The 14710-nt window shown below is 33.7% G+C and overlaps 1 protein-coding gene across 2 annotated transcripts; it reads left to right on the top strand.

Moving 5' to 3' along the window:
• The first annotated feature begins 1242 nt into the window (after positions 1-1242).
• LOC7483623 (chloroplastic import inner membrane translocase subunit TIM22-2) lies at positions 1243-8091 on the top strand. 2 transcript variants are annotated; one of them, XM_024611705.2, is made up of 5 exons: positions 1243-1516; positions 2278-2342; positions 2574-2646; positions 2727-2780; positions 5871-6530. In XM_024611705.2, the coding sequence occupies exons 1-5, from the start codon at positions 1309-1311 to the stop codon at positions 5915-5917; spliced, it is 447 nt and encodes a 148-aa protein (XP_024467473.1). In that variant the 5' UTR covers positions 1243-1308; the 3' UTR covers positions 5918-6530. The 2 variants fall into 2 exon arrangements, with proteins under 2 accessions (XP_024467473.1, XP_024467472.1); XM_024611704.2 differs by lacking the exon at positions 5871-6530 and adding an exon at positions 7678-8091 and having other exon boundaries at positions 1249-1516.
• Positions 8092-14710: the final 6619 nt, after the last annotated feature.

Here is a 14710-nt window from a genome sequence, read left to right on the forward strand (position 1 = left end):
CACTATATAAATACTAGAAGAATGCTTTATTGTTTCAATGTGGGATTTAAAGCCCTTTAATATATATACTCCATGTTCACAAGAAAAATGTTATATTTTTTCAATGTGGGATAAAAAATCTTTTGAAATAATTTTTTAAACTTAATTGTTTACAACATGTATAGCCTATATCCACATGCATTGTTTCTTAATTTTTTTCATATAAAATATTAAAACATCAAATATTTTTTTAAAATTTTTCTGGGTGACACGGGGCCTTGGCCGGGTCTGTTTCATTCAAAATCCGTTCATGCAATTGGCCCGGAGTAAACCGGTCGACTCGCTGGATAGAGACCTTTTTTTTTCAAATGTTTATTTCTCTATGTTCATAAGAAAAAATTTATGTTTTTTCAATGTGAGATAATAAAAACCTTTTTTGTTTAAATACTTCAACTTAGAAAAATAAGATAATATATTTTCAATGTGGGATAAAAAACCTTTTGAAATAATCTTTTAAACTTAATTGTTTACAACATGTATAATTTATATCCACATGGACTGTTTCTTAATTTTTTTCATATAAAATATTAAAATCTAATTTTTTTTTAAATTTTTCTGGGTTGACTCAAGTCAATCCGTGTAATCCGGGACTTGATCCTTTGGCTGGGTCAACCCCTAGGGCGGGTTTGATAACCATGGTTGCCATGAAAATATAACTTTAAAGAATACAATTTAAAAGAAATAAAGTGACGTGTCCAATTAAAAAAAAAAATAGACAAAACCTCATCTCTTTTATTTTATTTAGTGGTCTCATTTAAAAAATATTAATTTTTTTGTTATGTGTTTAATTTCTAGAGTGATTTTTCTAGTTCATCTATGATTTTATTTTTATTTTTTATATAGATAAAATATATTTAAAAAAATAAAAAATATTTATTTTTAGATGATATTTTTAATATGTGTAGTTTTATATGTTATTTTTTTCTTTTATTTTATTCAATTAATTTAATGTTTTATTTTTCAAGATTCAATATCCTGATTTATATTTGTCTCTTAGTTTTTAAAATCTTTTTTATATGTTATTAATTATTTTTATTGATTTATTACTACATTTAATTTTTAATTTATTTGATTACATGCATCATGCATAAGTTTTTTAGTTTGTTATATTTTTGAAATTACTAAAATACATTAAAAACATTTATATAAAAAAATAAAAATATTTCATCCGTGTCACGTAGCGGTAACATAGCCAGTAAGCTTATTAAACGCAGTAAGCTATTATCGCTAGAGAGGATATTTTTCATACATAGAAAGAGTGAAAGAGAAATGGCGACGGCGAATTCTCCAGATGCCAGCAACAACAACAATACTGATTCCGATGTCGAAGACACAAGCCCTAACCCTAATCTTTCAATTAATAAAAACAATGGATTTCTTATATCTTCTGCTGAGTCCAGTTCCCCTTCCGTCTGCCTCCTCCGCTTCGCTGGTGACTCCGCTGCTGGGGCCTTTATGGGCTCCATCTTCGGCTACGGTCCTCTCTCTACAGATACATATATCTATTATAATACTGCTGTTTTTCATGACTTGACATTTTGGGATTTTTCTCAATAGTGTTGTCTAGTGGTTTTGGAATCAATGACGATAATTGAGACCCTGAATTTCTTATTGCTCTTTTTTTTTAAATAAAAGAAAAACATTTGGGTTCAAATGAAGGAGGCTTTTGATACACGCACAACGTGATGTTGTTTCAAGTTTTATTTTAACGGGTAGAGCTGTATGTATGTGTTCTTTTCTTGAGGTTAATTACTTAAAAGAGTGATAAGGCATAAAACTTTAGTGGTTTCTACTTTTTAATCATTTGTATGCAGTTCTTTGTTCCAATTGCGTTCACGAGTTGGTTGGTGTCAGCTCATGGAACGCTTTTTAGGAATTTTTACTTTTTGTCTTGATTCATTAGGCAGCTCCAAAGTAAGCCAGTAGTGATACTTCCTGTCTTTAGTTTGCTGTCAAATGGGTGTTACTAAGGCATTGGCTGTGATATGCCTATATGGATTCTGCTTTTTTATTGGCATCAATCATCTTTTTATTTTTTTTATTAAAGTGTAGCCCACATTGCTGCATGTAGATATCAGTTGTTCATACAGTATGATCATTCTAGTGTGCTGAGGAAGTCTACTAATTTCCTGTTGCATGCATTAATCGGGCATTGTTTTGCCAGCTTTTCATTGTTTTATGTGGACTGTTTTGAGGATTAACTATTTTTGGAGGATGCCTTACATAGAAGCCTTTCAGGTTCTGGTTTGATTAAGAGGAAAGGTTTCAAAGGATCCTTTGGGGAAGCAGGATCTTGTGCCAAGGTGTGAGATATGAATTAATTTTCATCTATAGCATTTGTGCATATGCATGTTATAAGACATGCTTATGTTTTTTTTATTATTATTTTTTTATAATGCAGTGGTGAATTTATTTGCTTTCAATTATAATTTGTGCAGGAGAAATTTATGCCCATACTGTATCTTCAGATCTTCAGCTGATAAAATCTTTTTTTTTTTTTGGTTCTCTCTCTTCTAATCTGTTTCTTGTATTAGACATTTGCAGTTCTATCCGGAGTACACAGTTTAGTTGTCTGCTTTTTGAAGAGGCTGCGAGGGAAGGATGATGGTATGACATGTCAATAGTTAAACTGGTTCTTTCACATTACTTGTTTATATTTTATTTTATTCATGCTTCTTTCTTTGCAGTTATTAATGCTGGAGTAGCTGGATGCTGTACTGGTCTTGCTTTGAGTTTTCCAGGTATTCAATGTCTTATGTAACACATTATTTTACAATAAGACATGAATTAAAAAAAAAAATATTAGCCATTCATTTTCATTGTATCTCTGAAGCTTAAGTTTTATGATCATGTGCACATCCATCATTGGCAATCGTTCAAGCATATTTTCCCTTGATGTGCACACACATCTCCTTGTATGCTCAATGTTTTTGGCATTTTGGAAAAAAAAAGTTATCCTCGCTAGATTGTTTTTAGGTATGCCTTGTTACTTGCTAGCATATCTTTTTTTTTTTTTTTTGTCTTTTTCTTGTTGTGGAGGTGGTTTTACAGTTCCATAGCAAGCATTACTTCATGCCTACAATGCTAGTGACTTTTGTTCTCAATACTTTTTTCAATTTTTTGACGCATTTCTCAAATCTTTTATCATCTATCATTTTCTTTTAAGCATATCATCTTATTTTCCATTTGATGCCAAAATTTGGACCCTTCGCCTATCTTTTATTTGCTGAGAACTTCCAAACATTTGGGTACTCACCTATTTTGAAAATCTAAGCCCTTTCTGTCTTTTTGTTGAAACTTTATTTTTCTACATCAAAATTCATCCCTAAAGAAATATTTTGCAATAACCCAAATACTTGAAACTACCGAACTTCCAAAATTTCAATCATGATATTATCATTTCCAAATTCAGTATTGGCATAACTAATAACTACGCAATGTCTGCACAAAGAACAAGTTCTATGTGTAACTCATGATTGGTTTCAAGTTCTTAAAAATGGAAAATGTTGTTAGCTACTCTATATTTTCATAGAGGGGAGACTAGTTAAAGTTGGCTTCCTTAATTGGTCAATGCTCCTTAGTGGTGATAGGTTCTCGCTCGCCTATCTCTATTTAGCTTCCTCTACTTTTTTAACTTTGATTTTCCTTATTTTTTTCAACTTCTTTCTTTAATTTCTATTCTTCTCAGTTGATCAACTCTTCAACATCAATCTTTTCATCATTGTCATTTGTTTCATGGAAATGTAAAAAGCATGTTTGCTGGATTTGCTACCCAAAACAAAACATAAAAATACCCGTGTTGCTTGAACTTGTGTATGGGTGTCAGATACAGGCATGTGTCCAAGTGATTGACAAGTGAAATCTCCCAAAACTAGGATATGTAGACCCAACAAAGATGTGTCCAAAAATTGGATACGAGTATGGGGACACATGTGTAAGTAAACATATAACGAATAATTAAAAATAGGGAAGATATAGAGGTTTGATTAATGAGTTAATGTGGTTAGGAGTGCTTTGAACTATTTTAAAAATTGGTTTTATTAGAAATATACAATTTTCTTCAAAGCAAGCTAAAAGAAAATAACTTCTGAGTTGTAACACCTTAATACGTGGCAAAATCCTATCAAAATCATGTCTCCATGTTATATTATCACCCACTTGTAACTGGTGTTGTCAAGAGGTGTTAAGACGCTCGTTAAGGGGCTCCAGGCGAGGTGACATCACCTTTATTAGCCTTAGTCGATAAATTTCAATGAAATGCTGCCTGGGCGAGCACCTCATGAGTGGGTGTCGGGCATTAAAGCGAGCGCCTAATTGAAATACTTTCTTTTGTGTTGAATTTTTTTATTTTTTTAACTGATTTATGTTTTGACCATTTTTTAATTTACCACAAGAAGCAACTTAGGGGTGTTTTTGTAAAAAACAAAGATTAGGGTAAAAAAAATAAAAATTCATTAGAATGGGAGGCATACAGTCAAGGAATGACACTTGAAGAGAAACACAACCACACTTTACATTGAACAGAGTCAAAGAACAACGACACAAGTACATAACAAGAACGCATATATGAAGATGTTTTTGAAGATTATTCAATAATGATGATGATATTTAAGCTTGTTTTTTAATCTATTTGGCTACTTACTATTTTAAATTATCTTGTGAAAAATATAACTTTATACAACTATGTTATGGTATTTTATATTTTCTTTTGATTTTCTAATGATCTAATCTTAATTGGAAAGATATATATTTTAGATTTATATAATATAATATAATATATTTTTTTAACCTGTAGCATATTGCCTTGGTTTATTCAGGCGAGCGCTTGGTCGTGCACCTAGCATCTCGGTCATTTTACAGGCTTGGCGCCTTTGCCTTTAATAACATTGCTTGTAACCAAATCACTTCTCGAATAAAATGCTTGTACACATGATCACTGCATTTGTCTTCTTTTCTCTCACTTTTACGACTTCTTTCTTCATCTTCTTCCTCCCATCATCTATTTGCATAAGAATTTCTTATATTGATAGATTCAATTCCAAAATTTAGGTGGGAGGTTAGACTCGTATTTCATAATTGTACTCATGTCAGGTTGTTTCGACACTAGTGCTTAGGCAAAACCAAAGGGTCCAAGCATCATAGCTTCACACCGTTGCGTATTTATACGCAATCAAGTAGAACAAGAATTAGCTTATAAGTATCATTAATCAGATTACTACTTGAGTTACCTTTTGGCTCCATGCAATTTTCGTTTGTTTCAATTCTTAATGTTTATTTGAAGTCATCAATTCCAACAAACTCCACTGCTTGTATTGATGCAGTAGCTTTCTTTACAATTCATTTTATTTTATTTCAGAGATATTAGGGTTGTTTAATTTATCTAGGGTCATGATTTGCATGTGACTTTTTATAGCATTTCATTAGAGGTTAAGTTGTTTTACTTGGGGACTTAAACTAGGAATCCTTTTCACAAATAATATAAATAGGCTACTAGGGTTATTTTATAGTTGTTCTTTGTTAATTTATTGATATATTTAGATTCTGGAGGTTTGTTGTGAATCTTAAACTCTATTACCTTGTTACAACCTCAATGCTATCCTAATTAGCCATTATTCTGCTGTAATTTCTGTTCTCTACCATTTTCCTCTTCCCACACTATGTCAAGTTGGCAGTGAACCAAAAAGATCCCCAAGAGTGTGTTAGGGTTTCAATCCTTTAACCATGGAAGGATGTGTTGGAGTTTGTAGATGGAGAAATCAAGATAGGAAAACAATTATGGTTGAGATAAGTAGTTAATTGAACGTTTGTTCCTCATTATTGATGCTTTGCAGCAACAAGAATTAGTGGGAGCTATAGTGGAGATTCAAGGCGGCCATGACTCTTTAGACATAGTAGAAGGTGGTGGTGGTTGTATGGATGAAGAAAAAAATTGAATTTCTATAGAGGAAGAGAGTTAAAGAGCAACAAGTTCTAAAAGATGAAGAATTAGTAGAGAAAGTAGGTAGGTTGGGATTCTCCATCAATGTACGATGTTATAGTGCAATGATGATTTTGATGATAATATTTAAATAGGTTGGTGTTCTCCACCAATCTATAACATTTATTTCAATGATGATTATGATGATAATAAAGCAATCAATGTTGACAATAATAGCAATGATGATGTTATCAATGGTAACCTCATTGAAAAGGTAGAAGTTTGCAAAGAGATCATGGGAGTTGCTCAACGAATGAAATTTGTTGATTTACACTATGTTTAACCTTTATTGATTACAAGTATGATATTATCCCAAAGGTAGAAGAATTGTGCAAATTTTATTTGGATAGAACACATGTTGATGAAGTAAGTTTAAGATTTGCACTTCATTACTCAAGAAGTCAATAAAACATAAATAAATTGTCAATTGATGTTCCTTATGCAAAACTGATCATGGAAAAGCTAAAGCCGATATCTAAAATTGTTATGCACCCAAAGCAAAAAAAAAAGGAAAGAGGTTGACAAGTCTTGAATGAACACTCACAAAATCAAGGCAAGAATGGTTTCCACCCCAAGAACTAGTTTCTTCCAACTTGAGGAGAATGATGCTAGAGCTTTCTTTAGATTCCTTATATTATATATAGGATATTAGAATTAATTAATCGAAGGTCATATGATTGGCATGTGAGTTGTTAAAGCAATTCCTTAGAGATTAAGTAGCTTTACTTTGGAGACCAAGACTAGGAATCCTTCTCCTGTATGGATTTAGGCGTTAACTAATGTTAATAAGCTACTGAGGTTATTTTATCAATCTATTCAGATTCTGGAGGTTTCTTATGAACTCTAAACCCTATTAGCTAGTTCCAAATCTCAATTGTACTTTAAATTTAGCCATTATTTTGCTGTAATTTATGTTTTCTACTTTTGCTGTAATTTTGCCATTATTTTTTTTCCTTTGTGAAGACTGCTTTCTGGTTTGGCCTTTAGAAATTATTTCTCTATTGCAGTTTGTATTTAGAGTTGTAGCTCTCTCTTCTCCACTGTTATTTATATTTTTCCTTACTATTCTACAATAATAAAATGTTTTCACTTCTTATTTACAATAAAAAAGTAATTTATTTTTCTTGTCAAAGTAAATTAGCAATGATTTCACACATGACCACAATAAGTAGTTTCACATGACCACAATAAGTAGTTTCTTCTTCCATCTCTAATTGGTACTTCCATGGGATGTACTCTGATGTTTGTTCAGAAAAGAAAAAAAAGAAGTCTATTTTTAAAGAGGTCATTTCTGAATTTTATGGGTTTGGTTTGCACTTATGTTTTTGTAGGAGGAATTTTAAGATCTCGATCGAGGATATATATATATATATATAAACCCAGAATGGAAGACAACAAATTACAGATAACTAAAAAAGGAAGCTGACCATTAAAATTAGTCTTATTTTCAATGCGTAACTGTGAACCAAAAGGAGTTGCATGGAAATGTTAACGAACGTTAACAAGTTCTTCTCTAATTGAATATGATTCATGTACGTGATGGATGGCCACATTTTGGTACCTCTGATATTTCCTTTTTTTTAATAAAAATAAATAAGAAAAAATAAAAATCATGTAGATGTCTATTTAGAGTCTTATAAGTTTCTCTTCTGGATTTGCAGGCGCACCTCAGGCACTTCTGCAGAGTTGCCTTACATTTGGAGCATTCTCATTCATAATTGAAGGGCTGAACAAGCAGCAACCAGCGCTGGCTCACTCATTTTCTTCAAGGAACAAACGTGACTATCACAATGTAACCTGTCCCGTAGCTCTCCATCTTGCGGTCCCTCTTCCAGATGAACTAAAAAGGGCCTTCTCCTTTTTCTGCAAGTCCCTGCGGAAGCCCAAGAGTGGAAATTTTCCTGCTGTTTCCTGATAAAACCCGAAGCAGATTGATTATGTTTAGATTGCTGGTATGGCGACATTGTATCATGTAAATCTGTATTTTAGCTTCTGAAGCTTGTTGCAGGCTTCGACAATGAAATTGATTTCTTGCGTGGTATGCAATTTCATCTTGGCCTAGAGGCATTATTTGATGTCGTACGTTCTTTGGTACAGAAATCATAAAAAATTCAGGATCATTACAGAGAAAATTCTTATAGTGTATATTTGAAAAGTTGCAGGTGCATTATAGAAATTAAAGAACATTCTTTTATATGTATATGTATCAAATAGACATGTAAATATAGTCTTTTCTTGATTTTCAGGATTAATAACAATATGATAATATTTATTATATCCATCAAGAAAACAATAAAAAGACTTACCTGCCAGGCATTTAAGCATTTGGTCCATGAATGGTAATGGGAAATTATTTTTGCGTGTAGAAATATTAAGTTTTTTATAATCAACACGCATTTTCCATCCACTCGAGATGCGAGGAGGATTGAGTTCATCATTTTTGTTCTTCACCAACGTGATTCTGGTTTTTTTAGGCACCACATGGATAAGCGTCATCTTGTTGGTTTTACATTGTCTTCCAATAGTATGTGATGTATACACATCGAAAGACTAATACCCTTGATGTCGACTAAAGTCCATCCAATGGTTGTTTTGTGATCGCACAACAACTTCACAAGTTTTTCCTCTTGCAAACTTGTCAGCCTTTTTGTTATGATAACATGAAGTGTGTTGTTGTCTCCAATGAATACATACTTCAGATTATTAGGCAAAGGTTTCAACTCTAACTCGGGAGCCTGTAAAATAGATGTCAAAAGCTTTTTATGTGAAAATACTAAATCAACAAACCATGGGGAACAGTTTGCAAAGCTTGCAAAGCCAATGTTGATTCTTGCACGTTTTGGGGAACACATATGTGCCTCTCCATCTCTTCTATCTCAGTAAAATCATAACCATAGCTTAAAGCCACGCTTGATCCATCCTCACAATCAAAATAAAAAACTTGTTGCACACACTTATCAACTTGGTCATAGCATGTGATAAAATAAACATTGTTGTAAGGATATTTCATTGCATCATGAAAATTAAATTCAATCTTTTCATCTCCTACGTCCATGGACAAAGTATTCTTACCACAATCAATTTTCGTATTGGCAGTTTTCAAGAATGGTCTCCCAAACAATATAGAAGTGTTGTTTGATGAATCATAAGAATCACGTTCCATATCAAGAATATAAAAGTCGCATGGAATAATCAAACTATCAATCTTAACTAGGACATCTTTTATCACACCAAGTGATAAACAAAACTACGATCCACAAGTTGTATTACAATGCTAGTTTTAATCAAAGGCTCCAGACTAAGAGAATCATAAACATGTTTAGGCATAAAACTAATGGATGCACCCAAATTGCATAAGGCCCTTTTAAAACTAGTATTACCAATAACACATGGGATAATAAATACATTTGGGTCCTTTTGCTTCAAAGACATATTCTTTTAAATAACAACAGATACAACTTCACCCATACTTACCATTTCATGACCTTTTAGCTTATAGGCTCTCTTGGTAGTACACAACTCCTTTAAGAATTTTGCATATTTGAGAATTTGCTTGATATCATTAATCAAAGGAATGTTGAGTTTTATTTTCTTGAAAACCTCTAAAATCTGTTTTTCTTTGTTCTCTTTCTTAGACCTAGAAGAACTCACAGGAAAGGAAAGAATTATCTTAAAACTGATATTGATTGAATTAGGACTTACCTTTGCAGTATTGGTCGTTGTTTCAGTTTGTGGAGGAGGAGGATGTTTCTTCTTTATACTCAATTTGATTTCTATCTCCTCTTCTTCCTCCATCTCAATTTGTTTTGACCTTTACTCTTCGAGTTCTTTCCCACTTCACAGCGTGATCACACTAACATTCTCTTTTGGATTCAATGCTTGGAAGGGCAACTTTCCATTCATTTGTGCTTCTAATTTTCCTACACTTGAAGCTACTTGCCCCATTTACTTCTCTAAGTTGTGAATACTTGACCTTATTTCCTGTTGAAAGACATGATATTTTGTTGCAAGGTCACTGTGTTAGAAGCCAAGGTTTTCATCATCTCACGAAGATCATCACTCGATGACCCCATAACATTGGAATTTGTGAATGTAGGGGGCTGTCTCGCTTGATAATTCTATTGGGACTAAAATCCATAGGGATGGAACTGTCGGCCTTGATTGCCTTGTTGAGGCGGGTTCCCATAGCGTAAGTTTGGATGATCTCTCCATCCAAGATTGTACGTGTTGGAAAAGGGATCATATTTACGCTGAGGCTATCCATTGAATTCTCCATCAACTGCATTAGCTTGTTCAATGTAATCTTCTTGCATTGTTAGGCACATATCCGAAGCATGTCCTTGTAAGGAGCATATGCTACAAACTTTCACCTGCTGTACATTTCCACAAGCCAAAGAACGCACAAGAGAAGTAAGATCATTAACTTTATTCTCAAGGTTAGAAATACTTAACTCATTTACTCGTTTGCTTGGGAAGTCTCCATGAGTGCCAAATTGTTTGGAGTTGGCTGCCATATTTGAGATCAATTGGCGTGCAGCCTCGGGTGTCTTATCTACCAATGCCCCATCACTTGCCACATCAATGATACTACGGGCAGTAAGCATCAGTCCTTCATAGAAATATTGAATGAGCAGCTGATCGGGTATCTGATGATGAGGGCATTGAATGCATAATTGCTCAAATCTTTCCCAATACTCGGAGAGTGTCTCCCTATTAGATTATCGAATCCCACATATTTCTTTCCTTATGTTGGCAACTTGAGATTCTGGGAAATACTTTTCAAGGAAAATCTTTTTCATGCCATTCCAAGTCCCAATAGAACCTGGGAGAATAGAGAAAAGCCATGTCTTTGTTGTTCTTTTTAAAGAGAAAGGGAAAGCTTTCAACTTAACCTGTTCTTCGTCAACTCCGTTCGGTTTCATACCAACACAAACCATGTGGAACTCCTTAAGATAAGTATGAGGATCTTCTCTGGCAAGTCTATTGAATATTGGCAGTAAGTGTATAAAACCAGACTTGAGCTCGAAGTTGACATTGTTGTCCATGTTTATGCACAATGGTTGATTTTTCAGGTTAGGAGCAATGAGCTCCTTGAGTGTCTGTTGTCGTTCAACAACCATAGTGTTGACGCGAGCTTCCTTTCATAACCTGTGTAAAGTGTTTTCTATTTCGTGATCTACCTGCACTTGTCTTTGGTTAGTAGAGCGGGTTACAAACATAAATCATCAAGAAAATTTAAAAGAAACCAACCACACAAGAGATTGAAAGTAGTGCAAATTGAATGATATCCTACACTAGAGAAACAAAAACTGCCTAAAAACCCTAGAAAACAATGGAATTTGGCCTCGATAGGGTGAGGCTAGTTGCTTTAAGCAACTAGTCCTTTTCAAAACGTTGTTTCCCTTTAGGAAACTAAAGGCTGAGACCTAATTCCACCAAAAAATTGATTTTGAATAGTAATTGTACCGTACTGTACAGTATTACCACAAGCAAAAAAAATGTCTTTTTTTTCCAACAAAATAAATAACAATCATAACAAATAAAAATCACAGCACAAGAATCAACTAAAATCACTTCCCCGGCAATGACGCCCAAATTTATTGCGATGTTGCGATCGCACAAATTAATTACCCTAGTTTAAAACACAACACACAAGATAATATAGAGCAAGTAAGGGGTTGATCCCATGAAGAAGGTTCAAGTCAGATTTTTATGCTAGATGATATATAATTTGAGGGGGGGGTTTGGAGGTTATCTAGGCTAAAGCAAAAGAAAACAAAAAACTATCAAGCGAAATTAAATAAAATCAGAAAATTATGAAGAGAACAAACCTTGGTCACAAGTAAACGTCTACCTACAGAAATCAGAACTGATCATGGAAACAAAACATCAATTTATACTCTGAATATTTATCTTTTGTTATGTTGATTAGTTAACAGATCTGTTGTATAACTAATCCTAACCATCAAACAATTACAGTGTCCGCACTAGTAATTTAATTCAATGGTAGCCTTAAGAACTAGATGAGGTGATTAATCTAGACAACATAACTGTCTGCAGTCCATGTTTGATTTAATCAATCAAATGTTCTCCCTAAGATTATTAATCTTAGTTGCTTCACAAGTTTATATACCACAACTCCGGTTTTCATAGCAAACTTAGCAATAGATTGTTCACAATAATAACTTAGAGTCCGCTATAGCAATTAAAATAAATAATTATAAGAAATAAACATAGGAGAACAAATGTATTCATCCATCATATAAACTGAAAAGAAAAGGTAAAATAAATCTCACAATTCTTGAAATCTGAAGGTTTCTATGTCCTTGCAACCAAGAAAAAGAGTTTAGCCTTGCATGTCTACTGAATAATTAATCAAAAAGAAAGAAGAATGCATGATTTTGGGTTCTGTTGGAGGAAGGTGTGTTCTTTCTCTCTTGGCTGGCCGTTCCCTCTTTCCCTTCTCTCTTTCTTTTTATATCCTAAGAAACCCTAATCCCTTTTCTACAAAATAGTCCTTTCCTAAGTAGACAATTTACATTTAAGTATTTCGATAACTATTTTCCTAAAAAAAGAGAAATAGCTTTGCATAAAATCTTCAAGCTTTGACTTTTGACTTAGAGGAGCTAAATTGCTGAAATAAAGACTTAGATGTCGGTTTAGATGCTTTGAGATATAATTTGGACTTCTTTCTGCACAAAACCTGTCTGCTGACAAAATTCATGTGTCATCTTAGAAAAATCATATCTCTTTCATATAAGCTCACTTTCTATTGAAATTTAGTAGGATGATAGGTCTTCGAGTTAGGAATCCAAAAAAATTGAGTTTACATCAGATGGACTTCTTTAGCTCAAGATATTCAAGTTGGAATGACTAAAGGTTAACATTGGAAGAATACGAGATCTGAATTTGAAGGCTGCGATCTCCATGCTCTTTCTCTTTTTATTTTTCTTGCCATATATTTATAGAAATGTATGGATGTTAGATTTCAAATGCCACTAGAATCACTTCATTTCGACTTCTAGAGCTCAAGCTTTGCACAAATCATCGATAGGAGGTCAAATCTGCTAATTATTTTCAATTTACTTCTTTTTTAATCTTACATCCAAAAGTGCCTTCAAAACATAAAATAAAGAATATCAAGACATTTTATGTATAAAACATGTACAAAATACTAGGTAAATGTGGGTAAAACTATCAAATAATATGGTTGCATCACTCAACTGCAACAAAAGCCTACCAGAACCTCTCAATAATAGTTCTAAGCCATTCCACAATGTTATCCTACCAACTCCCCCACCTTATAACCCTAACAATGCTAATAGAACCACTAGACCTATCAGAAACAGAGATTTGGATGAGAAAAGAGCTAAGGGCCTTTGTTCTTGGTATGATAAAAAATTTATACCTGGTCACAGGTGCTAGAACAAGAAGCTTTACTCCTTGTGTGTTGTTGAAGAAGATAGGAAGAGTAGTGAGGGAGGAGTGACCTAAGTAGAACATGACACTCATAACCCACACATATCTCTTAATGCATTAGAAGGATTGATTGGCCTAAATACTTTTAGAGTCACTGGCATAGTAGGAAAACAACCATTGTTTATCCTTGTGGACTCTGGGAGCACACACAATTTCATCATCAACCAAGTGGCAGACATGTTGCGCTGTAAACTCACCAGTATTAAAGCTTTAACTATATAAGTCGCTGACGGTGGAACCATGACCTGTACTTTAGTGTGCAAAAACTTCCAATGGTCAATGTAGGGAGTTGAATTCGCGACTGATATTTTTACCTTGGAACTCAAAAACTGTGACATGATCCTGGGAATTCAGTGGCTAGTTAAATTGAAAACCATTGTCTGCAATTATGACGAGAAATGGATGGCATTTATGCGGCAAGGCCAATAAATATTTATCAAAAGGGATGACCCTGTATCAGTAAAGACTGTTAGATTTGAGCAACTTAATGGCTTGTTATGCAGTACTATATTAGTTTCTGAAATTAATCTATACACCCTATGCCTTATTGAGGATCAAGATCACGAGGGGCAACCAATGTCCACCACGTTACAACTCTGTATTATTGAGAATACTACCTTGGAAGTTCTGCAGGCAAAATACCAATAAGTATTTGAAGAACCTAGGAGCTTACCACCACCATGCAGCCATGACCACAATATACCTCTAAAGAAGGGATCTAATCTAGTCAACCCCTGCCTTATAGACACTTAAGTATACAAAAGGATGTAGAGGAGAGGATGATTAAAGAGATGCTGGATTCGGGAACCATCTAACATAATCATAGCCCTTTTGTTTCCCTAATAGTCCTAGTCAAGAAGAAGGATGGATCTTGGAGGCTATGTATTGACTACAGAGCATTAAACAAGCTTATAGTGGGGGACAAATTCCTTATTCCTCTAATAGACAAACTCCTGAAGGAGTTGGTTGGTGCCACTATCTTTTCTAAGATAGACCTTAGATCTAGTTACCACAAGATCAGAATGTCTTTTGAGGATGTTTATAAGATGGCATTCAAGATTTATAATGGGCACTATGAATTCATGGTCATGCTTTTTGGCTTGACTAATGCTCCTGTCATATTTAAAAGTCTGATGAATAAGGTATTTCAGAGCCATTTGTGAAAGTTTATCCTTGTGTTCTTTGATGATATCCTCATCTATAGCAACACCATGA

Source organism: Populus trichocarpa, chromosome 11 (genome assembly GCF_000002775.5).
Source record: "Populus trichocarpa isolate Nisqually-1 chromosome 11, P.trichocarpa_v4.1, whole genome shotgun sequence".
Taxonomy (NCBI): domain Eukaryota; kingdom Viridiplantae; phylum Streptophyta; class Magnoliopsida; order Malpighiales; family Salicaceae; genus Populus; species Populus trichocarpa.